Here is a 27,543-nt window from a genome sequence, read left to right as displayed (position 1 = left end):
GAGAAAAACTATGCGATGGTCACTTCTAGGACTCTGTACCATGGGCTATATCATCTTACAGATATGAAAAGAAGATGCATGATGCATGTATGGTGACTACGTGCATGCTTTGGGCATGTAAATTTTGGTCCCCACCTCCCAAGACATGTATGTGAGGGATGCTTTTTAGGCAAGATGCATCAGAATGCCTTTCCAAAGGAGGGTTTGGGGGCGAAGGATTCACTTACTTTGGCCATGATCGATCCTAATGAGACTCATGCCAATGACCACCTGATAGGTGTTGCCTCATTCCAAGAGGGAAAACCTATGGCTTTTGAAAGCAAGAAGCTTCATACTATGCACGTGAGGTATTAAACTCGGGAGAAAGAGCTTTACGATGTTTTTCATGCATTGAAAATTTGGAGACACTTGACACAAAATCAAAACCATTGGATTTCTTGTTTTTTGGAGAGAAATTTTGATTACTTGTTCGCCCCAATCAGTGTGACTTGTAAATCCATGGCAAATATCAAGTGATCAAGGACCGGTGAGGGATTTTAGCCCTGCGCGATAAGGTAAGGGTTTGGTGGGACAAGGAAGCACAATATACCCCAATTAACCCAAGTGCAATGAAGAGAACCCAAATATTCACTTTTCCCAAACCCCAACTTGTTCACTCTTGGAATCTAAGTGTTCTACCATATCCAAGCAGCCAACGCATACGGGTGCCAGAAAAGAAAGAAAATGCAGGCTCCCTAGGCTCTAATACCAACTGTAGAACACGAAAGAAGAGTGCAACAGAATCACACATTCAGCACACACAAGAGTCCTCAACTACTGCTCTGTATTATGTACAAGAAAGAAGTAATAGAACTGAAGTTCAAGTATAAGATGAGGTTGAGACTGAAGATGTCAAATCACAGCCATGTGACCTTCTACACACTCTTGGCTAGCACTTCACCTACAGAGAAACGCTCTGTGAAGTCCAACACTGAGGAAAGCACATGAATATGACGATTTGGCCACTCACATATATACATGCACCAATGCTCCTAGTTGGCCAGTTATAAAGTTGTCGGCCTGTTCTTATGCTCCACAATTGCTTCGTGTGAGCCCACGACTTGCTCGAGTGTTGGCCGATTGCTTCTATGCCTAGTGCCTTCACACGTGGCCTTTCTGCCGCTTCTTGACCTTCTTGTGCTGCCCACAGGCCATTGCTTGCTGCACTTGCCGCCCATAGGCTGGCTGCTTGCTGTATGACAGCCATGTGCATGGTAGAGGCAGGTGAGGTGTACCACAGACAGGCATTTTAGTCGGTATTGGCAACAGGTCAAGGTTGGGAGCTCCGTTGACGTAGACCAAGACTCATTGAATACACCTCTTGATAGGGTGGTTGGTAGTAACTTCCTTGTTTGGAATGGATTGATGTTCTCAAATGAGAAAGTTAGTGTACTAGATAGTGCTCAGTTTAGGACATGTATTTTGTTTGAAAGTCTTGACGCTCCTACAACATGTCATCCAAGGGTATAGCAGACTTACAATTTGGTAAAACGTATGTTTATTGGCCTAGGATGCAGGCATATATCCAGGGCTACATAGTAAAAGGTCCTCTGTGTCAAGTGAATAAGGTTGAATGCCTTTACAACATGTCATCCAAGGGTATGGCAGACTTACAATTTGGTAAAACGGATGTTTATTGGCCTAAGATGCAGGCATATATCCAGGGCTACATAGTAAAAGGTCCTCTGTGTCAGGTGAATAAGGTTGAACGCCTTATAGCTAGAGGATTGTTACATCCTTTGGAAATTGCGTATAACAAGTCGAAAAGTGTTTCCATGGGTTTTATAGTGGGATTACCCTGAACCAGCAAAGGACACGATTCCATTTCCGTAAGAATCTAGGTTCGTAACTAGTTGTTGATCAACTAGCCTAGATTCTTACCGACTACGTCAACCGTAAAGGCATCTGAATTCGTACTGCAGTTTATTAAACAGATTTTCAGATTGTATGGTTTAGCTTCAGATATAGTCAATGACAAGGAATCGAAGTTTTATGGACATTTCTTGCAGTTAGTCTTCCAAAAATTGGAAACTACACTAAGCATGAGTTCTTCGGATCATCCTCAAACCAATGGGAGGAAACAAAGAGGGTGAATCAGATATTGAAGGGATGAGCTTCATGCATACGTCTCCAATTGACCATCTGATTGAGAAATGTACATCCCTACGATCGAAGTCGCCTACAAAAGTGCTAAGCATTCAGCTACTAGTTACAATCCGTTTATGATTATGTATGGATATCAACCTAGATCCCGAGTGACCTTCTGACTTAAGAATATTAAAATTGATGCGGCTAGAGATTTCTTGTTTGACATGCAGGAAATCCTAGTTTGTGATAGAGATGCTACAAGGAGTGCTCAGGACAAGGCACAATTTCATGCTACTAGTAAGCATACGCCAAGGGAATTTTCCAAGGGAATGCTTGTGTATTTGAGAGCATCCAAGAGTTTTGAGACTTCGCAGATGGGTAAGGTTGTGAAATTATCCCCTAGGTACTTTGGACCTTACACGATTCTTAAAAAGATTGGTGAGGTTGCTTCATAGTTGCATTCCGTACCAGTACGGAAAGATTAAGTCCGTACAGTACGGATCCGTACGTTCTGTACGTCATACGGAACAGGTCAACTTGTACTTTTTTGTTGAAGCCGGTTCGCATCGCCTAGGGTTCCGTACCATTTATTTTCAAAATCCCTCGTGTTTTGGATTCCGTACCTGCACCGCCCGTCGCGTCTCCGTACCTGTGCACCGTACCTGTGCCGTGACCCGCGTGACCTTGTGCGCCCGTCCGTCTGCTACTGTACAACTTCAAGGTGCCCATTGCCTCTCTCTCTCTCTCTCTCTCTCTCTCTCTCTCTCTCTCTCTCTCTCTCTCTCTATATATATATATATATATATATATATATATATATATATATATATATATATATATATATATCTACTTAGTACTTACTACTTAGAATTTAGTACCAGTAGACTCTCTCTCATGAATCATGAATGATCATTGGTGACACACAGACTCTATTTTCAGCCTATTTTCAGCCCTCTATTAATTTTGTATTTTTTCCAATCATTCCCTCTATTTTCAAAAATTTTAGCCCCTTGAACAATCCCTTTTTAATGTATTTTTTCCAATCTTCATTCCCGAATTCCTTTATTTTCAGAAATTCAGCCACTAATGTGGCTTCTAATGTCGATTTTTTGAAATTGTAGCTTGTCCAAGATACCAAAGGCACCAAATCCTTACTGGGCTGCACACACCATCATACTTAATAGCACATCATCAACAGGTTCAGGCACTCGTCATTGGAAGTGCCGTTATTGTAACTTGCAATAGTCTAGCTCGATCACGCGGGTCATCCGCCACATGTCAAAGTTGGGGGGCAAGGGAATTGGTGGGTGCCCAAGTATTCCACAAGAGATGGCTGATGCTATTATAAGGGAGAATCCCAAGGAGTTTCCACATAGCCAAGAGATTCGTAGCACTATCGTTGATGACGATGTGTTGTTGGATCCTTTGCCTACAGATGCAACACCTAGCAAAAAGAGGGCTAGGATTTCTAAGGATGAGGAAGTGCTTGCTTCTTCTGCACCTATATGGCAGCCTTCTATGCAACGCAACATTAATTCCTCCTTGCACTCCATGTCATAGATCAAGGCGAGACAACGTAAGGTTGAGATTGAGATAGAGCGCACTCTCATTGAGTGTAATATCTCTTTCAATGTGCTATGCACAAACCAATGGAAGAGAATGATTGCCGCTGTTGCAGCTGTAGGCAATGTGGATGGGTGGACAGGTTTAGAGTACAATAAGATGAGGACCACCATAATGGAGGAAGAGAAGGAGAGGATTGAGACTTCTCTCCAACCTATCAAAGAAGGTTGGAAGAAGTTTGGTTGCACCATCATTTCAGATGGTTGGAGTGACACGAGGTGGCGCCACATAATAAATATCTTGGTCTTTGCATGTCTTGGCACCTACTTTTTGCGGGCAGTTGATGCAGGCAAGGCAGGGGAGCGGATCACAGCTGATTTTATATACCACCACATTCGTCAAGCTATTGTGGAGGTGGGAGTAGAGAATGTGGTGCAAGTGGTAACAGACAATGCCTCGAACTACAAGAGGATGGGTGAGCTGATTGAGGTAGAGTTTCCAAGCATTGTGTGGACTCCTTGTGCTGCACACTCCTTGGATCTTCTTATGGAGGATATTGGGAGCTTGAGTTGGGTGAAGCCCATCATCGAGGATGCTACACGCATAGCTTCTTTCTTTAGAAAGAAGCACCACGCATTGGCCATTTTTCGCTCTCATAGTGCGAAAGATATCATAAGACCCTCCAAGACCAGATTCGCTTATATGTATTTGGTCTTGGAGCGTTTGTATGATGTTCGAGATGCTCTTCGCCGATCAGTGGGAATGATGCACCTTGGAGGCAAATGCATAATGCAAATCATGAAGCCACAAGGACCATCCAAAGAAAAGTGCTAGATGAGGAGTTTTGGACAGAAGCACATAGCATCACCATAGTATTGAAACCCCTCTTTATCTTGATATGGAGTGGTCTACGATGGGAATACTCTATCATCTTTTCCACAAGATGAAGAGAGAGCTTGCAGAATGCACAGTCATCTCCAGAGCCAGGTGAGGACTAAATATTGAATTGTAAATTGCAATGTCTATTTAATATTTAGTATTTATAAATTACTCTTCGAAGTTCGTAGTATGTACTTATGGTTGTTGACATTCACAGGGTGGATGAGATTATGCGTCTTGTAGAGAGGAGATGGGATTGGATGCATCGTCCAATTCATGGTATGGCAGCACTATTGCATCCTCTCTACAAGAGTGCAGATATTTTCATGGACACGGTGCTTCTATCCATGAGAGATCAGTACATGAGTCATGTAATGACCGATGAGCAACAAGTACACATTGATCGAGAGATGATAGGATACTCCAATAACCTTGGAGAATTCTATAGTCGCGGTGTTTCTATGCTGCCAGAGGTGTGTAAGATGCCTCTTGATTGGTGGGAGACACATGGATACCATCAGCCTCAACTAAAAGCCCTTGCACTTCGGCTATTATCCCAGGTAATAATACAAAATAGTAAATACATATTGATTATTGATAAATTATTCGGCTTTGGAGTCTTTAAGGAACCAGGCTTTAAGATTTGTTATAACTAAGACACGATCGTGGATTTAAGGATTGTTCCTCTGGAGCCTGTGAGAGGAACTGGAGTTCTTACTCTCTTATTCACACGAAGATCCAAAACCGCTTGAGCACAGCACAACTACAGAGGTTGGTGTTTTGCAGAGCCAATCTTAGACTAATTCGGAATCTTCGAAAGATGGATAGACCAAAACAGGTACGTGATTTACGACATACTGATGCACTTCAAAGTTCATAGTAAGCTTAAGTGATTAGTCACTAATAACTACTAGTGAATACATGCTCCATAGGTTAATGATGTTAAGGAGTTTGAGCACCGTAACCAGCAAGATGCCGAGGACAACGACATAGTATGTGATGAGCGGGAGAAGATATATAGACAGCTTCACAGAGAGCTCGAGACCATTGATAGACGAGTCACTCGAGCTGGGTCTCGAGCTCTCACTACCAGCTCCCTTACTTCTTCAGCTCAGCAGAGTCGTCCTTCCACCTCTAGAGGCACCAGGGTGTATACTCGTGGTGCACATGCCAGAGGGAGAGCCGCCAGAGCGATCAGTAGAGATGGTCCAGAGCACTAGATGCAGACTCTTCCAGAGGAGATACCTGGGACCTCTACTATTGTTGAGATACCTCGTGATGTGGGGGAGCGGAAGCCACTATATGATTCTGATGGGAATCTCCTCACAGATGGAGACTACTCATCATCCTCATCTTCAGGCTTGGATGATGATGAGTGAGGGCTGACCATATGGCTATTGGCGTTTGTACTTTGTAGTATGTAGTATGTACTAGGATTTCAGCCTTATCAGGATAGTCCTTCATGTTGTATGCAGTGCAGCTCATTTGACATTTATATAGCATACATGTTTGCATTTCAATTGTTTTTTGTGCATCTTTGTGTACCAATGTTGCTAAATTATAAATGATTAATAATGTGTTTTTTTTAATACACATTTTTTATAAAAAAAAGTGAACGTACTTAAAATACTCATCCTAATGTGTACTTTGCGTACTCGTACGCATACCGTACCGTACCGCACCGTACCTAAAGTACTCAACCACTATGGATTGCTTATAAACTAGAACAGCGTCCAAATGTACGAGTTCATCCAGTTTTTCAGGTGAGTAGACTCAAGGAGAATATGAGGATCTTGTTGATGTTGAGGACTTGTTCTTTGCTCTACATGGGTCGGAGCTGATTGTCAAGTTTACGAAGAGCAAGGTTAGAAATAAGTTGATCCCTGAATAGAAGATTAAGCGAAAGATAGGGCTAAGGAGGACTCAACTTGTCAATCAGAAGCTAGTTTGAAACATAGATTCTCCACATTCATTTACGAGGATGTAAATGTCTGAAGAGGGGAAGTATATTATGTACTTGATGCTAACCTTGAGTTTAATCTAGGGATTAGGGGACCCTAGGATTAGGGATACAGCTGATTCTAGAGGTTACGGTTAATAAATCATCACCTCAACCAACCCCCTAATTATGTAAGTGGACCCAATAGCTATAAATAGCCATAGCTCACTATTGTGTATTGTGGTCAATACCTTAGAGAACCACTCTTGCTAGTCCACAGCATGATGCAAATAGCTTGCCGAAGGCCTTAGCAACTAGGCCCTACTAGTATGGGATGCCAGGGTTGACTGGCATGGATCCAAGAGGACTAGAGTCTTAGCCCCTATGCTCCGAGGTGGCCTACATCATCGGTGACGACTAAAGCTTTAGCCCCTTGGCTCAGAGGTGGCCTATTGATGTAGTCCTACGGTTGGGTGGTGAGCTTGTGCTTGCTACACTAGTTAGGGTTAATCACGGAGTAGCCGGTGTTTAAGAGACCTTGGGTAGGGTTGGACCAAGTAGACCCCTAACATCAAAAGAACTTTGAACCACAACCTTGAATACTTTACATAGTGCAAAGATTTGAAGTTAACCAGCTATATGCATCTTGGTTGAGCAAGAGACAAAACGGGCATGCATTTGGGATGATCTCTTATAGTGGCAAGATGTAAAGCACAGTGGCTTCTCCAACTCAAATAAAATACAAGGATGCCACCATGCAGCCTATAAAGCTATCTAGCTTATAAGAATCTTAAGAGAAACAGGACTAAAGCAAAAAAATCCTACACCCTCATGGACAAACAATCGAAGTCCAATCAAACTCACTTAAAGATACTATTTCATGGTCAAACAAACTCATACATATTCAACATCGTTCCATTCATAAAAAGCATGTGAGCAATGAAACAAAACTTATGTATTGTCCAATTGACAAGCCAATACAAAATATCTAGAGTAAAATCAAACAAGAAAAATTTCAAAGTCTTTTAACTTACTCCCAAGAGAAAGTATTGAAACGATTTTACCCTAAATAGATAGAATTTTGAGAACCTTAGAAGTAGCACATGAATTATGTCAACTTTAGCATTAAAGATATTGGCTAAATTGTTATGTCATTATGTTTATTTTGAACCCTCCACTTACATGGAAATCATATCTTGCTTGCCTTGTGATCTTTTCATGTGTACTCTTCTTAATACTTGCATACATGATTTGATGTGACATATACTTTACACGTGCTTCTATTCCACATCCTCTACATTTGTATATATATGAATTGAGCCTCATGGCTACTATATGTTGTTGCTACATCGCCACTTATGTGTGAGCTACAACTTTCACGTGTAAGCTAAAGCAAAGCTATCCATTCCAACTTTTATAGTGCTCCACCAAGTATAGTGCTTTTATAGCCCTACAGTCTACTAGTGTTGCACCAACCCCAAAGACTAATCTTTAATGCACACTAATCCACCTATAAGAGGTGGTTCACACACACATACAAACTAACACTCATAGGGAGTGTTCACATGTACATAGACTCCGAATCCCAAGAAACTCCCCTTCAGAGTCAAGGTAGTGTATTTAAGGATTGACCTCAGCAAAATGGAGTTGTTGAGAGAAATTGCTAGGAAAAAGAACGGAGTCTTGTTTGAGTCAGCCATGTGTATGTTAAAGGAGAAGAACCTCTCCAACACCTACTGGGCTGAAGCTACGAATAGATCCCCCACTCAAGCACTCCAGGGCATCACCCCATATGAAGCTTTTCATGGACTCAAGCCTCAGGTACATCATCTCAAAATATTTGGTTGTTTAGATTTTTCTCACATTCCACATGCAAATAGGAAGGATCTTGATGAAAAGTCAAGAAAGTGTGTGTTTGTTGGATATATTAGTGAGTATAAGGCTTACAAACTCTATGATCCAATAAAAAAGGAAACATTTGTGTGAAGGGATGTGATCTTTGATGAGACTAACAGATGGACCTTAGCTCAACCAACAAATGTAGACACCCCTTCTTCATCAACTATCCTCAAAGGTGAGATAGCACCTTTGGAAGACTCCATTGAAGAACAGGAGGAAGAACATGATGTCCACCAAACAGCTCTCAAACAGCCCCAAGGGTTAGCATATCACAGAGGTAACAATTCAGATTTTGAACAAACAAATTATGCTCTCTTAACATCATTGATGTAGCGTGATGAACCCCTCTTCTATGAGGATGCCTGTGATAAGAAAGAATGGACAGATGCAATGGACAAAGATATCCATGGCGATTTGGGCCCACAACTACACACATGATTCAAAAGATCACATTGATCAACACTTGAACTCTCATGCCAAGCCTAATATGGGGCTTGACCGCACATTAGATATGTCAGCCATCCTGAACTACCGCCCTAACTCAAAACAGGGATTAGTTGAAAAACAAAGCCTACAAATAGAACGAAGCCTTTTATAGCATCAAGGCAAAATACAGACACACAAACAAATATAATCATGTTTTGGGGGATATCCCGAGCAAAGAACCCTTATCGACTCGTACATACATTTAAAATGCCCAATTAGTTGATTGCTCATGGAAATAAAAAAACCATTGGTGCTTGACTAGGACCAAGAGGTCTTGGGTTCAAAACCCCACAAGGTGCTTCCTCGGCGGCATCACCTATGGGCGGATAAAACAATGCCTATATGCGGTGAAAAAAGATAACTATGGGAAGAACTTAGGCCTAAGGCTACACATTGATGACGCAGCAGTGACTGATAATCGATAGTGGGAGACTGACTGATAATCAATGGGGCCGCATGCACCATCCGCGTTCCATAAAACAAAGGTGATGTCTCTTTTTGGTGTCTGCAAGTTTCTTAATTTCATAGAAACCTCTAGCAGCATAGTACATGATTTCAACAGCCAATCCTTCCAATTGGCTGTTCAACCATTTCCCTACATCTTCCTTCTCACTAAGCAGTTGAATCAGCATGGTAGATTGCCAATCTAACATCTTGACATGGATGAAGGAGAGGAGATGTATGAAAAACAACTAAAATCAAGATTCATTTCCTTCATTTAATTAAGTTTTACTTCAGCACGGTTGTGATGAAATGATGAAGGAGAGGAAATTTAGCAAAATGCTTTGATGTTGTCACTTGTGTGAATGAAAACATAAAACAGAACATTTAAAACGATTTTTCCCACGTAATTAGTTCCACAGCATCTTATGTGTCTCCAAACTTGACGTATTTGTATGCCACTGCTTTGACTTTGGATGACATGTCAAGTTGATGTGGTGCATTTTCCATTCCCATCTTCTTTCTTGCCATACGTGACATGAATAAATTTTGGAGAGGAACTGTTTACAAGACATTTGCACGGTCTCCAATCACAACAGTTTAGCCTCTAAAAGCCTACCCATAGAGCTTCATCTCGTCAAGAAAATATCTGTACTACGTGAATGAAATAGCTGCCCTAGCTTTGCAGGAAACAGGGGAGGGTAAGTGGTCATTTATATGGCTACGAGAACAGAAAATAATTGGCAATGCCAGAATGGAGGAGTGTTCTAAGACCTCAGCCAAGGGATTGTAGGCAGGTGTGCCTTACCTTGAAAAAGATGAGAAACAGTTGCTATAAGTGTAGTCTGAAGCAATTTAAACATACGAGCAGTTAGACTTCATGGTGGTCTACACAAAAAGCTTCATACCTTTCATTCAATGATGCACTCTAGGAAAGGTCATGTGCTATGTAAGGTACATCCCAGTATTGAAAGAGACAGAGGACAACTGCTTCAAACTTAACCTTCAACAGTTTATAATGTTGGATAAAAACAATGAAACCAAGCAAGAGAACAACAAAGGAAAGTCCAAATAAAATAAGAATTTAAAATAAAGCTGATACAGATTACCTTCAGGATATTCCCTCGTCGCTTATCAAGAACAAGGCCCCTTACCATGTACTGCCAATCAAACTTCCACTGCAGCAACTGCAAGACATGGAGACATCAATCGATCATTTTTAGGGAAATGTAACTTTTTCTTTTGAGTTGAGAAGGAAAGATCAAAAGAACGTTACATCCTCAAAAGACCTGAAGGAACTATGAGAGCAAAGAGTAATACAATAGCTCCATGAAAACACTGATGCATGGGAAAAACTGGAAGGTTGAAAAAGAAACTAGCTACCTCTGCTATGAACATGTGTCAAAAGTAGTGCAGGTAGCTATGTGGCTAACACAAGGTGTGAGTATGGTTGGACAGAATGCGTGCCTCATCCAGTAATAGTACCATCCTCCTCCATAACAGAGTGGAGGGCTGCAGTGATGTCCACCTCCTGGTGAGGCCTCTCCATGTCACCGGAGTAAGACTTGGATCCACAACTGACGGATGGATGGTCGGAAACTCTGAAGGGATTGTGCTCTTTCATATACAGAAATGCCCCAGTGGAGATTGTGCAGAAGTAATGTGTAACTAGGAGATTGTGCAGAAGTAATGTGTAACTAGGAGTTACTTTTACAGGCCCTTTGTTTTGCATGACCACGGCTGCCACTGACCAACTTGCAAGGGGGCACACCTCCCTGGCCCATATGGAGAGACAGTGTTTCCAGGCACATTTCCAAGAACCCTGCACTAAGTGCTGGCTCTTTGATACTCTAGTACAACCAACGGCTATGTATGGTGCAGCCCTTTGGGGGCCAGGCCTAGGGAAGATCACTGGAGGTGCATAGAGGGGCTACAGGTGATGATGTGGTCACGCATGATCAGGAGTAAGCCATCTGTACCACTTCTACATGCAGAGTTTGGGGTGGCCCCACTGGTCACAGATGCCCTTTTTCAGACTGTCACTTATATTCAGCATGTATACACGCTTCACAGAGATCACCTCCCACGACTAGCACTAGAGTCCTCTATGCAATTATACAGCGAGGGAGAGGGAGCGACTGAGACGAGCTGGACTGCCCTCCTCAGCGACACGGCCACCACCATTACCGACACATGCATGGTACTCTGAGGTAGTCAAGTGGTTTCATGCACATGGCATACAGATGAACCGTCTCCCCCCATTTCAGTATAGCTTGGATTCCCCATACCTTGATCTCTCATGTCAGGAAATCAACCGGATCATCCGGTTAGATCTACTTGGGCTATACACATACACCAGACATGGGTGTCTCCGTCAGAGATTGGTAAAAAGTGTGAGTTCTACAGAGATCACTTCTTGAGACTCTCCAAGGATGGATTCTTTGAGATCCCAGGATACATACACATACACATGTCACATGCCAAGCGTCTAACGATCGGCCAGCTCAGGGTATCCTCCCACCGCCTCAAAGTAGAGACTGGCAGAGCTGAGGATATCCCACATGAGGAGAGGGCATGCACAGTATGCATCACAGGAGCAGTAGAGGATGAGGCCCATTATATGCTCAGTTGCCTGGCTTACTATGAGACACGGGGGAGATTCCACTGCCTCTTTTAAGAGGGATTCGGACCACTCACACAGGTGATACAGCTTGAGGATCAGAGGTGCTTGGGTATGTACTTGATGGAGCTCAAACGACACAGGGATGTAGTGTTGAGGCAGCATGCTAAGAGACAGCCCCGCCTCCGACAGGACACCTCACAGAGAGCCATCACAGATTTCTTTGTGGTACATACATCCACATCGGAATCCACTGCCCACAACAATTCCTCTACTACGCCATCAGAGCCCACCACCCGTACCCACGCTCCAGCTCCACACCCCAGAGGAGTTCTCAGCGAGAGAGCTCAATCAATTCTAGCCGAGGCGGGTATCGTCATTGGCTGATCACAGCATATCACGGATGATCCGCAGCAAACCCTCCGTCCCACATGACATTGTCCGAGCGGAGTTTGCCGCACCTCCTATGCTAGTACAGGCCCTCTTCCAGACGATCTGCTTCATACAGAGGATCAGAGATATGCCATCAGATCGACTCTCACATAGAGCTTTTGAGGGGTCCAGGCAGCTCACAGAGAGTGTAGATAGGAGATCATGGTATTCACAGATGATACAGTGGCTCACTCAACATGGTCTCGACATAGATCACCTGCCACCCTTCCAGTATGATAAACATGCACCACACATCTAGCTCTCTCACAGTGAGAGGAACAGAGTCCTTTGGCAAGATTTATGGCAGCGATACACTCAGGAGACTTGGACTACACCCAGTCAGCCTCTACCGCTGAAAATGCTATACTGCAGAGATCAGTTTATGCGTATCTCAGTGGATGAATTCATTCAGCGACCCGGATATATGGATGTGTACATGCCTCACAGTGCCCAAGTGGCGATTTGCCAGCTCAGAGTGTCATCACACCAGCTTGAGATTGAGGCAGGTAGGGCAGCACGGATCCCCAGAGCAGAGAGGATATGCAGACTATGCCAGGAGGAGGTTATTATGTATGCAGATGCAGAGCATATAGTGACATTAGAGAGAGATACACCACCATCTTCAGTGGACATCCCTCACTCCGCCAAATCATGGAATCCGCAGACCAACGCAGATTTGGCCAGTTCTTGCTAGAGACACAGCGCCACAGAGTCACTGATATGGACTCATACCACAGGGAGAGGTGGGCGACAGCTCCAGCTCACTGATTTCTTCCAGAGATCTATCCCAATGCCTACCCTGACACAGGAGGGGGTTACACTTCAGCGCGCTGCAGACCTCCGAGCTACACGAAGACCGAGAGCACCGGGCTACCAGACTCCCACACTACATCAAAGGGAGATCACAGAGATATGGGCTCGACATCAGCACCATATCCAAGAGCAGCTAGCTCAATTACACTCACCAGAAGTTTAGGGACTTGCAAATGAAAGCTACAAGGATGGATCCCAATACTCTTTTGGGGTTTTTCGTAGCTAGTTTACCAGACTCATACCGTTTACAGGTTAAAAATAACAAATGCAAAACATTGGACGAGGCCATTCATTCAACTCGTATCTATGATGATACAATGGTCTCTTCCAAGTCGAAACCCGTTACCGAGCAGGGGAACAAGCATAAAAGAAAGTTCTCTGCACCTATGGCTAACACGACAGAAGGAAAGTCTTCGGACCAACCTTCGAAGAATTCCAGTTCGACACCAGCAAAGAAGAAACGACTCCTTAGGGCTTTAAAGCTCAAGAAGGAAGGACGTTGTTTTATTTGCAAAGAAAAAGGACACATGCGTAACGAGTGCCCAAAGCAAAAGGGTACCAAGACAAACGCAAGACCCAAGCCAAAGGCAGCTAATCAGTTGTCTTTGACAGGTACGTCAATTATTGTACTTTCTCGCCCTAGTACTTGTTCTGATTGTCTGTTCAATTCTAAAGTATTTGGCTTGCATGATCTTCTCCGAGTTTATGGAGAAGTGAATGGCCATAAGATTCACATTCTTCTAGACCCTGGCAGCTCACACAACTTTGTTAACTACAAACTTGTGCAGAAAGTGAGTCTTGATACGACACCCAGCGATCATATCTATGAGGTACGCCTACTTGCGGGAAGGCAAGTATGGGATCGAAAGGTGGAGATGCTTCCAATCCAGATTCAGGACTACAAAGATACTCTGGAATGCTATGTAATGCATCTAGAAAATGTAGACTTGTTATTAGGGATTGAGTGGTTTAAGACTCTTCAAGTCCAGATAGATTGGTCTAGTCATATTTTTTCTTTTCAGCATAGGGACACCAAGTATAGTATTTTAGGTGATTGTATACATCCCTCTCAGGGACCTCTTGTAAATACAATTGATTTTGGAAATATAATGGATTCTTCTTTGTATACCGCTTTCCATTGTGTCGTGATTCCACTTTCTTCATTTCTCATACCTTCCATGGATGTAAATGAATTAAGTGTGTTTAAAAGCAAAGAATTACAGAAGATACTTGATTCGTTTCGAGATGTATTTCCTAAGGAACTGCCATCGGGTTTACCACCTGAACGGGCAGTAGATCATCGTATTGACTTGATCCCTGGTGCTTATCCTGTCAGTATTCCACCTTATAGGATGAGCCAAGCTGAGGAAGATGAGTTGGCTAAACAACTTGAAGATTATTTGGGCATGGGCCAGATCCGTCCAAGTAAATCACCCTGGGGTGCACCTGTGTTGCTTAGGAGAAAGAAGGACAACACCTGGAGAATGTGTATAGATTACAAGAGATTGAACAAGCTCACCATTAAGAACCGTTATCCTCTCTCTAGATTAGATGACCTGATTGATCGGTTAGCAGGAGCGAAATATTTCACGAAGATAGATTTACGTACTGGCTATCACCAAATACGTATTCATGAAAGACATGTCGAAAGAACCGCCTTTCGGACTAGGTATGGCCATTACGAGTTTCTCGTATTACCTTTTGGGTTAACCAATGCTCCAGCCACTTTCCAACAAATGATGAACGATCTTTTTCGTGAACATTTGGGAAAATTTGTGGTGGTGTTCCTGGATGATATTTTGATATATAGCCGTACTCTTGAGGATCATGTCAGACACCTCACGATTATCTTATCTATTTTAAGACAGAATCAACTATATGCAAAGTTAAGTAAATGTGAGTTCTTTATGGCCGACATCATTTACTTGGGACACAAGATCACTAGAGATGGATTGAGCATTGACTATGACTGAGTTCAGAAGGTTCTGGACTGGTCTATACCGCGAACAGTGAAACAACTTCGTTCTTTTCTCAGTTTTGTTGTTTTTCTTCGGAAATCTGTACAGGAGTACTCTCAGCTCACACTACCGATGACCGACTTATTGAAAGGTCGTAGACGTAAGTCAAATCAGCCTATCACTTGGAATAACGATTTGGATATGGCCTTCAGACTTTTGAAAGATAAAGTCAAGGAAGCACCTATCTTAGCATTGCCTGATCCTAGTCGGCCTTATGTTCTTGAAACTGATGCCAGTGACTATGCTATTGGGGCTGCACTATTTCAAGATGCTAGACCGGTTGCTTTTGAAAGTAAAAAGCTAGACGACACTCAATCTCGTTGGCCAACCCTTGAGAAGGAGCTTTATACTGTGATTCATGCTCTCAAGGTTTGGAGACATTATTTATATGGCTCCAAGTTTGTGGTATTGACTGATCATCAGTCAATCAAGTATGTGTGTGATGCGGATGATTTGAGAGGAAGGAAAGCTCGTTGGACGGAATTAATGCAAGATTTTGATTTTGAGATCCGTTATCTGAAAGGGTCCATAAATAGTATTGCAGATGCGCTTAGTCGAATTAGAGAGGTGAATTCTTTGTCGTTCACCGAGATTTCTACTGACTTATTTTAGTCATTGAGAGGGCTTTGCAGGATTGATAGTTATTTTGGTCCATTTTGGCAGAAGATCTAGGACGGGAGCTCATTGATTGACCAAGACTCGATAACTGAGCAGTCTACCATTCAGGCTGCTAGAGGCCAGTGGATGATTCGGAATGGTTTACTGTTTCGTAATGACAAAATTTGTGTACCACAGATCTCGGACATTAGGTCCAAGATTCTTAAGGAGTGTCATGACGCCCCTTCTGCAGGACACCCTGGGGTACACAGGACACTATCGTTAGTGAAACACACTTTTTATTGGCCAAAGATGAAAGGGTATTCAGAAGATTATGTTCTCAAGTGTCAAATTTGTCAGGCAAATAAAGCTGAACGCTTTAGATAGGCTGGGTTGTTGCATCCTTTACAAATCCCAGGTAATAAATGGGAAAGTGTTTCCATGGATTTTATTACCGGATTGCCAAGAACACATCAAGGCCACGATTCTATTTGGGTTGTGGTAGATCGCTTGACAAAAATGGCTAGATTTTTACCGACCTGGAAGACTACTACAGCTACGCAATTAGCACGGCAATTTATCGAGCAATTGTTTAGACTGTACGGGTTACCGCAGGACATAGTCAATGATAGGGACTCTAAGTTTACGAGTGATTTTTGGAAACTTGTTTTTGAGAAGTTGGAAACAACTTTGAATTTGAGTTCCTCTGATCATCCTCAATCTGATGGCCAGACTAAAAGAGTGAATCAGATTTTGGAGGATATGCTTCGAGCGTATGTATCCAAAAGACAGAGTTCATGGGAGGATTATCTTCCTATGTTAGAATTTGCTTATAACAGTACTAAGCATACGAGTACAGGGTTTAGTACTTTCATGCTTATGTGTGGTTTTCAACCTCGATCACCTGTTACAGTAGGATTCTCAGGACTTCAGCATGATGCAGCACGTAATTTTTTGCAAGATATGCAGGAAATGTTACAAGTTGCGAAGGAACCTATTAGAAGTGCTCAAGACCTAGACAGGTTTTATTCTAGTAGACATCGTTCACCCAGAGAGTTCTCTGAAGGAACGATGGTGTATTTGCGAGTTCCGAAAGATTCCCGAGACTTTACGGACAGGTCAATCTCCGAAATTGTCCCCTAGATACTGTGGACCATTTCGTGTTACACGACGGATTGGTTCAGTACATATGAATTGGATTTGCCTTCTCATGTGAAAGTTCATCCTGTATTTCATGTCAGTAGACTTAAGGAAGTACTGGGTGGAGCAGATCAGTTAGTTACTCCTCAAGAAATTATAGATGTCGAGGACATGACATTTGTTCCGCACGAACCTGAAAAGATTCTTGGATTTCGTGAAAGAAGATTGCGTAATACGCTTATCATGGAATACAAGATCAAGTGGAAGGATCGTGTTGAGGAGGACGCTACATGGGAGACATTGACTACTCTTCAGAGAGATTACCCTGGCTTTTTCGTGAGCTCAGGAGTGAGCTCTTAGAGGAAGGGGAGTATGTCATGTGCACAGTGACATACTCCTGCACATGACATACTCCCCTTCCTCTAAGAGCTCACTCCTGAGCTCAAGTACATGTGCTACATGCACGTAAGACTAGTTTCGAGGCTTGGGGAAGCTTGGAGCTAGGCAGGCTGGTTGACGAGCTTAGTTAGGGATATACTAACGGGCGGGCACCCAAGTATGGATGGACGGGCGCCCAAGTGTGGACGCCCGATGACCGGCCAAGAGCCTATAAAAGGGTGGCGAAGGTTAGTTATTGGGATATAGAGAGTCTCGCGAGTTTGTGAGAGCTCTATGGTCTTGGAGCCTGGATCTAGTGCAGACGTGCACCTGCTTTATGCAGCCGAGGCCGACAGCAATCTCGAGGCCCGCGAGGGCAGCTTCGTGGCGATATGGGACGTCGCGAGGAGGAGATTGGTCGGTACGTCAACCTAGTTAGCTCAGCTCGTGGCTCGGTGGGGACAGCCAAGACTGTGGGCTTGCCCACGGCTGTCATGGTTGGGAGGTGAGTCAGGCCTGCACCCCCTTGTTGTTTGTTCGTTCGTTTGTTTGCAGGATTTGAGTCTCGAACCGAGAACGATCACGAGGAGATCCGTGGGGATTTGACACCTTGGTTGCCTTCTTGAAAAGGTGATAACACACCCAAAAACAGTCCCCTCTAGGACCCCTAATGACTCACACCCCTAGAGGGAGTGAATGAGTTCAATGATGAGCACTTGGGCTATTTATAGCCACTTAACATCCATGGGGAACTGGCCGACTGCTGGTCGGCCAGTCATAACTTCATTATTGTCCTTTTAACGCAGCCCGACTGGATTTAATGCATGCGCTTTTCAGTAGCCTTGTCTTCTGGTACAGCCGACCACTCCAATGTGCAGCCGACCACCTTGTGTGCAGCCAGCAACACCTTTTCCTGCAGCCGATAGCCATCTGGTCTTCAGTTTGCTCTCCACGCCTGTCTCCAGTCTTCACTGCCAAAGGTGATCTGTGCTCTATCATCCTGGTTCTACTCTTTATCTGGCTGCCTCTTCTGGATCTAGCCCTGAGAATGTCCATGGCATCTGCGATGCACATGACATCCCCCTCTGCTAAACTTGATGACGGGATTCCAACCTGCTCTTGGATGACTGTCATCATCCCAATCCTTTTCCCGAAGTCCCTCTGTCATCATCCATCCCTGGCAACCTTTTTTCTTTGAAAACCCGGCCTGTTCTCCAAACCACTCTTATCTCTGATGAAGATCTATGCATCTGTTTTCCCTCTAGTCCACAATCCATTCCTGCACTGACTCAGTCTTCATTCTTGGAACTAAGTCTAGCACTCTCACATCACCCTTGGAGGATCAACCTCCCTTGGGACCGTTACCTGAGAACCTATCTGGCTCACAGAACTGCCATCCCCATCTGGCACTGTGGAACACCACCAACAAACCTCCTGGGAGCTCTTCCCGCGTCTGTGCTCCTTGCCTTGGGCTTCATATCCGTGTACTTTCCTGTACCTTGGACCTGTACACCATCATCTAGGACTGATTCAGTGTTTAGCTTGGCTGAGCCTGATGCTCTGATACCAATGTAACACGCGGAAGCTCTGGGAGTCTTCTTTCAGCCCTAAACACTCTGGGAAACCATCTGATGCAAAACGCAGATATAGAGAGAGAGTAGAGAGTAGAGAGTAGAGAGAGAGAGAGAGAGAGAGAGAGAGAGAGAGAGAGAGAGAAGAGCTGGAAATTCGGTATATTCTATGGTACAAAAAGGTACTTGTCTGCAACCCTTGGCTGCCTTCTTGAAAAGGTGATAACACACCAAAAATCAGTCCCCTCTGGGACCCCTAATGACTCACACCCCTAGAGGGAGTGTGAATGAGTTCAATGATGAGCACTTGGGCTATTTATAGCCCCTTAACATCCATGGGGAACTGGCCGATTGCTGGTCGGCCAGTCATAACTTCGTTATTGTCCTTTTAACGCAGCTCGACTGGATTTAATGCATGCACTTTTCAGTAGCCTTGTCTTCTGGTACAGCCGACCACTCCAGTGTGCAGCCTGCAGCCAGCAACACCTTTTCCTGCAGCCGACAGCCATCTGGTCTTCAGTTTGCTCTCCACGCCTCTTCTGGATCTAGCCCTGAGAATGTCCATGGCATCTGTGATGCACATGACAAATACCTATGCTGAGGCACAAACTCTTGAGTGGGCACATAAGCAAGAAAAGCAGTAGTGCCAAAGATGGGTTGGTAAACCACCTGAAACCCCAGAATGCTGGGTGGCACCGTAGTGCCAAAGGGCATAGTGCTAATAGATACTTCCATACGCAAGACCCAATGGGGGTGAAGTCGGGAAAAGACATGGGTTGGGTGGGAGGGTTTTGTGCTTGAAGTTGAGCAGTATTCCAAAACACATTAAGAGCAGGAACAGAATGTGAACCAGAAGAGAAAACAATGTTACCTCCTTGAACACCAGAAGTCTGGGAATAAATCGTACTCCTAGATCCTCCTCTATTTGGGTTCACATAATTCCAAGGATCGAGGGTACTTGATGGTACCATATGTTGAACATGTGCTACAGAAGAAGATACCCAAGTAGAATAAGTACTAAAAGGCACATACGAACCTGACGCGGTCACCTGCAGGGTTGATGATGATGGATCTCCGAACGACCGAGGAGGTACCTATCCTTCCTAAGAAAAAACCCCATACCGAAGTCTAGGCTGTCAGCTAGAATGAGTAGCAGGGCTCTCCAGATGAGGCTGAATAACTGGTTCCAATACTGGCACACTCGTTGTAGGCATGTATCCTCCTCTGGAAGTGACACCTGATAAGCTCGGAGAAGAAAGACGAGATGCCAAGGGTGTAGAGGGTGAGTAGGTAAAAATGGGCTGGTCGTCTCCCAATGAAAGACCTCAAACAAGGGCTCTCCAGTGAATAAGGAGTCCCATCCTCCGTGTGATCTATATCTGAATAAGGAGAATCAACACCTGGTAAAAAAGGCTGGTCCTCTGGAATCGTGGGTAGATGATCCATGCTGTGTGCTCTCAAGGTCTTTAATCCTTTTGCTCACGATAGCTCTGATACCATGTGAGGGCAAAAAGATGAAAAGACCAAATATATGAGATCAGAGCAAATCACACAGCAGTGTATATATATATATATGATAAAGTCTAGTACAGGAGCTCAATGTGAGACTCCAAAGGAGCAGAGAGGGCTGCTGTCCCATGATAATGCAGAGGGTGGAGAGGGCCACAATCCGAGGCAGATGGTAGGCTGCCGTCCTGAAGAAGTAAGTAGAGAGGGCTGCCGTCCCAATGTCGAGGTCAAGGAGCGGAGAGGGCTGCTATCCCAGTGATGAAGAAGAAATAAACCTGCTGAAAAAGACCTACTGTGGCAGAGAGGGCTGCTGTCCCATATGCTGTAAATAAAACACAGATGTGCTGATGTACGTACTGATGGTCTGCTGATGATAAAACACAGATGAAGTGCTGATGTATGCTGATGTAAAACGCAGAGTGAAGTAAGTGCCGATGTAAGCCTGATGCAAGGCTGATGTAAAACGCTGAAGTCAACCCTGATGAAGGCGGCCTGTACCAACAGATGTAAACGCTGATGTCAATCCTGATGTAGGCAGCCTGTACCAGCAGATGTAAACACTGATGTGAGCCTGACGAAGTAACGACTCCAGTAGCAGCAGGTAAGAGATGTACTGCCTGAAGGAGCACCCGGCTGCAGCAAGACTCCAGATGTTCATATGAAGTGAATTACATTGAGTTTCTTTTATATGCTTGAAGGGCTGCTGGTTGGTCAGGGTAAAGTGGCAGCCAGCAGCAAAGACAATAAAAAAGCCATAAAATATCCAAAAATTACCCTTCTTGGGCTGGATAAAATGGCATGTTTTCACACAATCGGGCTACCTTTCCACATGACATAGCTGATATTTAGACCTCTCAGCCATACTCATTAGCCCCATGCTTCATATTTTGGAGAGTGGTATACCATCTATTGGGGGCTGATGCTCCTCTCATGTTCCATGTTCCTGGTATTCCATGATGAGTTTCCATGGACAGTTTTGTATCACCCCTAGTGAGATAGCATTGTTTTGTTTCTATTTTATTTTCCATTCCATGATGAGATATGCCATGGACATTATTGCATCACTTTGGTCTAGTAGACGCTTAATATATCTTTCTTTCTTTCTTTCTCTACCGAGATGGAGAAGGTCATGGCAGCCTGTAAGGAAGGAAAGTGGGTAATATACCGAGATGGGAGAGTCATCGTTAAGGAGAGGCATCCCACCCCTAAATAAAGGCATAGGGTCTATGAGACTACACGCATCAAGATGGCAGCCTGGAACTGTAATGGGACTCTGTGATTAGGTGTGGGAGGCTTCCGGGAGACATTTACAGGACAAGATATCGTCTTCTATACGGAGACACACCAGAGCTCAGAGAGGGGATTGCCTCATGTTGCTGGATACCAGTGGGAGTCGGCTTACCACAGGCATACCCACAGGACAGGAGGAGTACGGGGTTCAGGAGGAGTAGCAGTCCTATTTAGGTCGCACCTTCAGGGTATGATCAGCATAGTCAGGCAGGATGAGGATGCCAGATACATGTGGGTTAGGTTACAGCTTACACCCACCAGAAACATACATGTGGCGGTTTGCTACTTTGCACCAGATACTTTGCGATATGCTATACAGGATAGTCAGGACAGCCTAACCACTCAGGCAGAGGAGAGGAAGGAGTCCCCTTATGCATCATTGTCTGATGAGATCTCAGCCATGTTGGGACTAGAAGTTCTCCTCATTGGGGACTTCAACACTAGCACCAAGAGTGAGCAGTCTCAGTTATATAGCTTCAAGGACCCTATCAGACTACAGGCACTTGACCAAGAGGGCACGGGATTGCAGCGAAATTAGCTATCTGTGGACAGCAATTACACAATCACACAGTTTTGTGTCTCATTTCTCTTGCATCAATATAAAAAAATACATCAGCGACAATGGGGGCCCTTTAGTAGGTAATTGGGGACCCATCGCATGTACTGTGCAAATTTCCCTATCTTCTTGCTCTCTCTCTCTTCCATTTTCTCTGCCAAGATCAGAAAATAAGGCACACCTTATTTTTCATTAAAGGGCTTCCACTATGCCTCATGTAACAGATCAACCCGCACCCAACTCAAACCATGACTTTCTAGCACCAGCGAATAGGTTTGTCCAACAAGAAGTTCACCTGCTAGAACAATCCAAACTGCTAACGTCAGCAACCCTATCATGATGTGGCACTCCGTATAGATGCAACGACGTAGCCTGCTATCTGTTCAGTGTACGACCAACCTAATGACATGGTGTCTATACAGCTTATGGCTTTAAATGTTGTTTTAAAAAACGTTTCAAAGGTTTTAAACGTTCGTACAAGTATGAAACATTTGAAATGCGTTTTTTTGCACTATGAATAGACCATAAGGTCGATTTCACGACCACACTTCACGTCTTTAGGATTTCGAGACATACCCAAACTCCACTCAGTCAGTAAACTTTCTTGCAACAGTGACATGATGCTCCCTTTAGGGGCTTCACAGACGTGACTCCCACCCAATAAGCAGGGAGATCTCACAAGCCCATCCCACATGAATAGGGTTTCTCCCTCCATCACCCTGCCCTGTCCTACGGGCAGGGGAGATGTTCGTAAAGACCCTTCCTGCATATCATTATCTTACTTGTGAGTCAAGGAGCCTAAGGATGGGAGGCGCACATCAAACATTGCATTCATAAATAGTGTGTAAATAATGGCAGACTTGGATGGCCACTATTTACTTTCCTTCCCAACCAGCTCCCATTGGAAGGAATTAGCAAAGCCATCAAGAAACAGGCAAGCATACACATAGTTATTAGTAGACAACACCGATCAGACTACCTTTAGGCAAGATGTGGTTTGAGCCTTTGACCACACCAGCTCCACCCCTTTGGAACTTGGAGCAAACGGATTTGAACCTTTGCTGTCAGTAGCAGATACCGATGCCTTGCCACTTGGCTATACTCCATGTAGTTACACCAGTCATATAATGGGGAACAGAAAAAACTTGAATTTAGCAACACAAAGCAAACACATCAGGGGTTGGATGGAGCTTCTCCACGGCTCAAACCTATGATAGTATCCCCAATGCTATGCATATAATGACCTCTCATAATTCTAGCAAAGAATGTGATTGTAGCATTACTTTACTTCTTTGATGCCACCCATATCATTAAAATCTACAGCTTATTTGTCATACAAATTGAGGAAACCAATTTAACTAAACAAAGCAGCTAAGTAAGTAACAACAGCCCCAACAACAAGCAATTTGCATTGATAATGACAGAATGGCATATATTTGCACCCACTAATTTCTCTATTGCAGAAAAACAAAAGCAATAGGTGCAATGACACGAGAAAAAACCTCTTGAGGATATCCCAGATCGAAAACAAGCTTCTTGATAGTGACATATATTTGCACCCACTAATTTCTCTATTGCAGAAAAACAAAAGCAATAGGTGCAATGGCACGAGAAAAAACCTCTTTAGGATATCCCAGATCGAAAACAAGCTTCTTGATAGTGCCATGATACGCCATCCTCTCAAACGTCTCAGGTTTGTACTGAGCAAGGGTATAGTCCATATCAAAACCAACAGCTACAATGCTTTTCATGTTTAGAGACCTGTTGCAAAAAATCTGTTTCCTCATATCAATGGACCCAAGCCATCCGTTTGATGTCCATCTGTCCATAGTCTGCTTGTAAGAACATTCCCCATTTGGAATGGCTGTAGATGAGTCAGCACATGCATTTTCTATCTGGTCCATTAGCGGTTCCTGTGTAAAGGACAAAAGTACAAGTGATTTAGGTGGTCAGGACTAGAGCACCAAATGACCGCATGGCCAACACGGCATCAAAAGTGCAAATATGCATTTGTTTTGTAATATCATGAACGAAGCCTTCTCTAGTGTATCATCAGCTTATGCAAACCAATCATCTTTGCATCAAAATGCTTTAAAATAACCTTTGTTGGACAGCCTCCTCCAAAGAAAATGCACTGCTCTCTGCAGAGTTATTTGTTGCTGAGCGTTCGAATCAATTCCATAAATGCTCTCTACGGGTTAATTGTGCAAGGGCAATATCAAGCATGGAATTGTGCAAAATCAAAGTTTCTGCGAGTTAGCTTGTACAAAAACAATTAGTTTAGGTTTTCTGCACGTAAAACTGTGCAGAAGAAAGCGATTAGGGCTTGGAAGCACTCACCTTATTTAGCAGAAGCACGAGGTTCAATGCTCTGTTCTATGCGGACCCTGCGAGCTACAAAATGTAGAGAAGAAGAGTCAGGAGGCAACAGATAGGGCAAGGGCGAAAACAAAAAGAGAGCAAGACAGCGACAGCAACATGTTAAGAGCAGAGGCAGGAGCAGCAACAACAAAAAAAAACAACAGGGAAGGATATATCCTTATATCCTGGAGTAGTGCGAGAGGCGTTGTTGTAAAGGCGATGGAAACGTGGACCATGCGCTCATCCATGAGGAGGGTTGCTGTTACGTCCGCGATAAAGGAAAGGCAAGGGCGGGGCATCAGGATCCTGCGCGCGCGTGTGTGTGTGTGTGTGTGAGAGAGAGAGAGAGAGAGAGGGCATCTCGCTTTCGCACATTACCTTTTCACAGGCCGCCTCCATTTCTTTCACATTGTATACAAACCGACCATACTATCTCCCTTGTACCTTTATCCTCCACATACATTATCACAGTGAATAATTATTTTTATACCCAAGGTCTAGATCACCTTTCGCTTTATTATATACTTAACGAAAGGTATTTTATAATATGCTCCTCGAAATGCAAGGTGTATATATAATATGCTCCCAAAAATGCTCTTGTGTTTGCCTTATCCTCAACAAGGCGCAAATCAAAATTCCTCCTCTCTCCAGCGCTAGGGATGATAACCATTTGGTTAAGGTTGCGTCCTTTCTAGCTGGGCGCGTAGTCTAGCTGGTAGAACGGTTGGGTGGGCCCGGGTTCAATGCCAATGAACTACACGACAGGGGCAGTTTGTGTGAGCCGATGGAGTAATCCACCTTCCCAACACAAGGTTGCGTCCTTTCTCCTCCCGAACCCTACCCCTCCCCTCACTCCACAAAGAAGTGAAAGAGTGTGTGTGTTCCTTAAATTCAATTTTCAGAAGAAAACTCTCTCTCTCTCTCTCTCTCTCTCTCTCTCTCTCTCTCTCTCTCACACACACACACACACAAATCATGCACAAGTAAAAAAAAGGATGTCTAGCTAATTTCACTATCTTTCAACGTATAAACATTCCATCATTTCACATGTACAATGAGACTACTTAATTGCACAAAAGATATAATACTTTATTATGTTACGATTATCGATCACACAAAAATAAAAGCTTTGTTTAAAAGCATACCCCACTTACATAAGCCACAAAATGATAAGAGATATTAACTCTTTGGACCACTTCTCCATCTCATGGCTCAGTAATTTCAAGAGCATGCAAGACCTCACCACAAAACTATTCCTAGAAGTTGAAAAAAGTGCCTTATTTGTAGTATTGCTAATAAAATAATAAGCGTTACTAAGATCGTAAAGGGTGTTGTAACATGATGTTTTGAAGCATCACATTCATTCTCCTTCATTATGGAATGCTTGCTCGATTTTCATGGAACCACGTTCACCAACCATACTAAATGAAGGGCAAGCACCACTCCCTAAGTATTAATAGACTTACAACAATAAATAATAAACATGAATCAAGTTGGTAATGTAAGAACACAAAATTAGCATGCTAAAACAGTTTCCATCTATCAAAGTGTAGCAAGAGTTTGGTAAACTTCTAGAAGGGTGCAAGAGGTGAGTTGCACAAGAAGATTAATGTGCTTGGATTGCTATAGAAGCCCACCTTTGAACTAAGTTTTGCAGAAGCACAATGGTCATCAAGAGAACTAGCATAATTCATAGCAAGGGTTAGCGCCTAAGTGCCATAAATGTTATTAATAATGGGATAACCTAGGTTGTCTTTAAAAGGACGCACTCTTAAAAAGGGTCACTAGATGGTGGCCAAAAGAGAGAGATTATTGCTTTAATGTTGGTGGGTGCAGCTATTCCAGTGCTGCTATATACTAAAATATTGATATCACTGATGAATATAGTGGAGCAGATGTGAGTTTACTTTCCTTTACAATTGACATATTGCTTCTAGTGCTAATACAAGAGCGTAAAGTTATGGAAGCTATGTGTGGTGCCTCTGGTGTATAGAGTTGTGGAAGGTATGTGCGGTTGTTATGGTGCTAGATAATCCAAAACTTATTGCAGTGATTGATCCACCCACATTTAGCTAGCCAAGAGGAAGCAGAAGAAGAAAACATTTTGGATTAAACCCCGCTTACTCTATAATCACCATTAAAAGCCACATTTTGGATTAAACCCCTCTTACTCTATAATCACCATTAAAAGCCACATTTTGGATTAGAAAAGGTGCTTGAGTGAGAATAAGATATAGAGTGACGCATGATTTTCACTAGCCATCAAAATCTTGATAGGTAGACACCCATAGCTTGCACACTCAAACCCCTACCAGTTATCCCATGCACAATGACAAACCCAGCTAAGAAATCCAGCCCCATTATATCTTACAAATGGTAGGACCAACTAGCCCCTTTGTTACTAACTTTTTGATTTGAATCGATCTATTATTTTAATTTGAGTTTTAAAGGCTAACCAAAGCATTGAACCTCAAATTCTCAAAAGCTAAAATGTAGGAGGAAAAAATCTCCATCCTTGGATCCCTCGATTCTTGATTCCAAAACCTTTAAATAAGTCGTTCCTCCAATGCCCACATGGCAAGGCCAAAAAATGTTTATTTTATGCTAGCATACCCCATACCCTGAGGTACGCTCTAGATAAACCCTAAGGCCAACTCCCTTGGTCTTCCAGTGGTGGACACACATAGGTGGGCAAGAAGCTTGCAATATCCCCCTTATTGATAGCTATGATCTCTCAATAATCTCACAAATCTATTTACCATTATTTTTCACAATCTGCATTTGTTCATAAGTAGTGGAAGATATTCCCTAAAACTTACCCTTTGATGCCCTTAATCACCCACCCCCAAAAATCAATCCCTCTTGACATTTGTAGCTCTAGTCACAATTTTTTGATGCCCTGACTCACCCCCCACCCCAAAAAT

At 43.5% G+C, this 27,543-nt stretch overlaps 1 protein-coding gene across 7 annotated transcripts in view; it reads right to left on the bottom strand.

The window, feature by feature from the left end:
• The window catches only part of LOC147623979 (HAD-superfamily hydrolase, subfamily IG, 5'-nucleotidase), a 112,032-nt gene extending 86,996 nt beyond the window's left edge, over positions 1 to 25,036 (bottom strand). For 2 of the 7 annotated variants that reach the window (XM_086820649.1, XM_086820655.1), the window contains exons 1-4: positions 24,599 to 24,998; positions 24,360 to 24,507; positions 23,878 to 24,171; positions 10,444 to 10,521 (exon numbers count right to left, since the gene is read on the bottom strand). In XM_086820649.1, coding sequence (XP_086676775.1) covers positions 10,444 to 10,521; positions 23,878 to 24,162 — 363 coding nt within the window. In that variant the 5' untranslated portion in view covers positions 24,163 to 24,171; positions 24,360 to 24,507; positions 24,599 to 24,998. Of the gene's footprint in view, positions 1 to 10,443; positions 10,522 to 23,877; positions 24,172 to 24,359; positions 24,519 to 24,598 lie in introns of all 7 variants that reach the window. The other 5 variants (XM_086820648.1, XM_086820654.1, XM_086820650.1 and 2 more) reach the window with 4 other exon arrangements.
• Between the last annotated feature and the right edge of the window lie 2,507 nt (positions 25,037 to 27,543).

The sequence above is a fragment of the Cibotium barometz genome, chromosome 26 (genome assembly GCF_041138505.1).
Source record: "Cibotium barometz isolate CiBa-2024 chromosome 26, ASM4113850v1, whole genome shotgun sequence".
NCBI classification, from domain to species: domain Eukaryota; kingdom Viridiplantae; phylum Streptophyta; class Polypodiopsida; order Cyatheales; family Cibotiaceae; genus Cibotium; species Cibotium barometz.
Note: the sequence above shows the minus strand (reverse complement) of the source record. Positions and strands in the feature narration are given on the sequence as shown.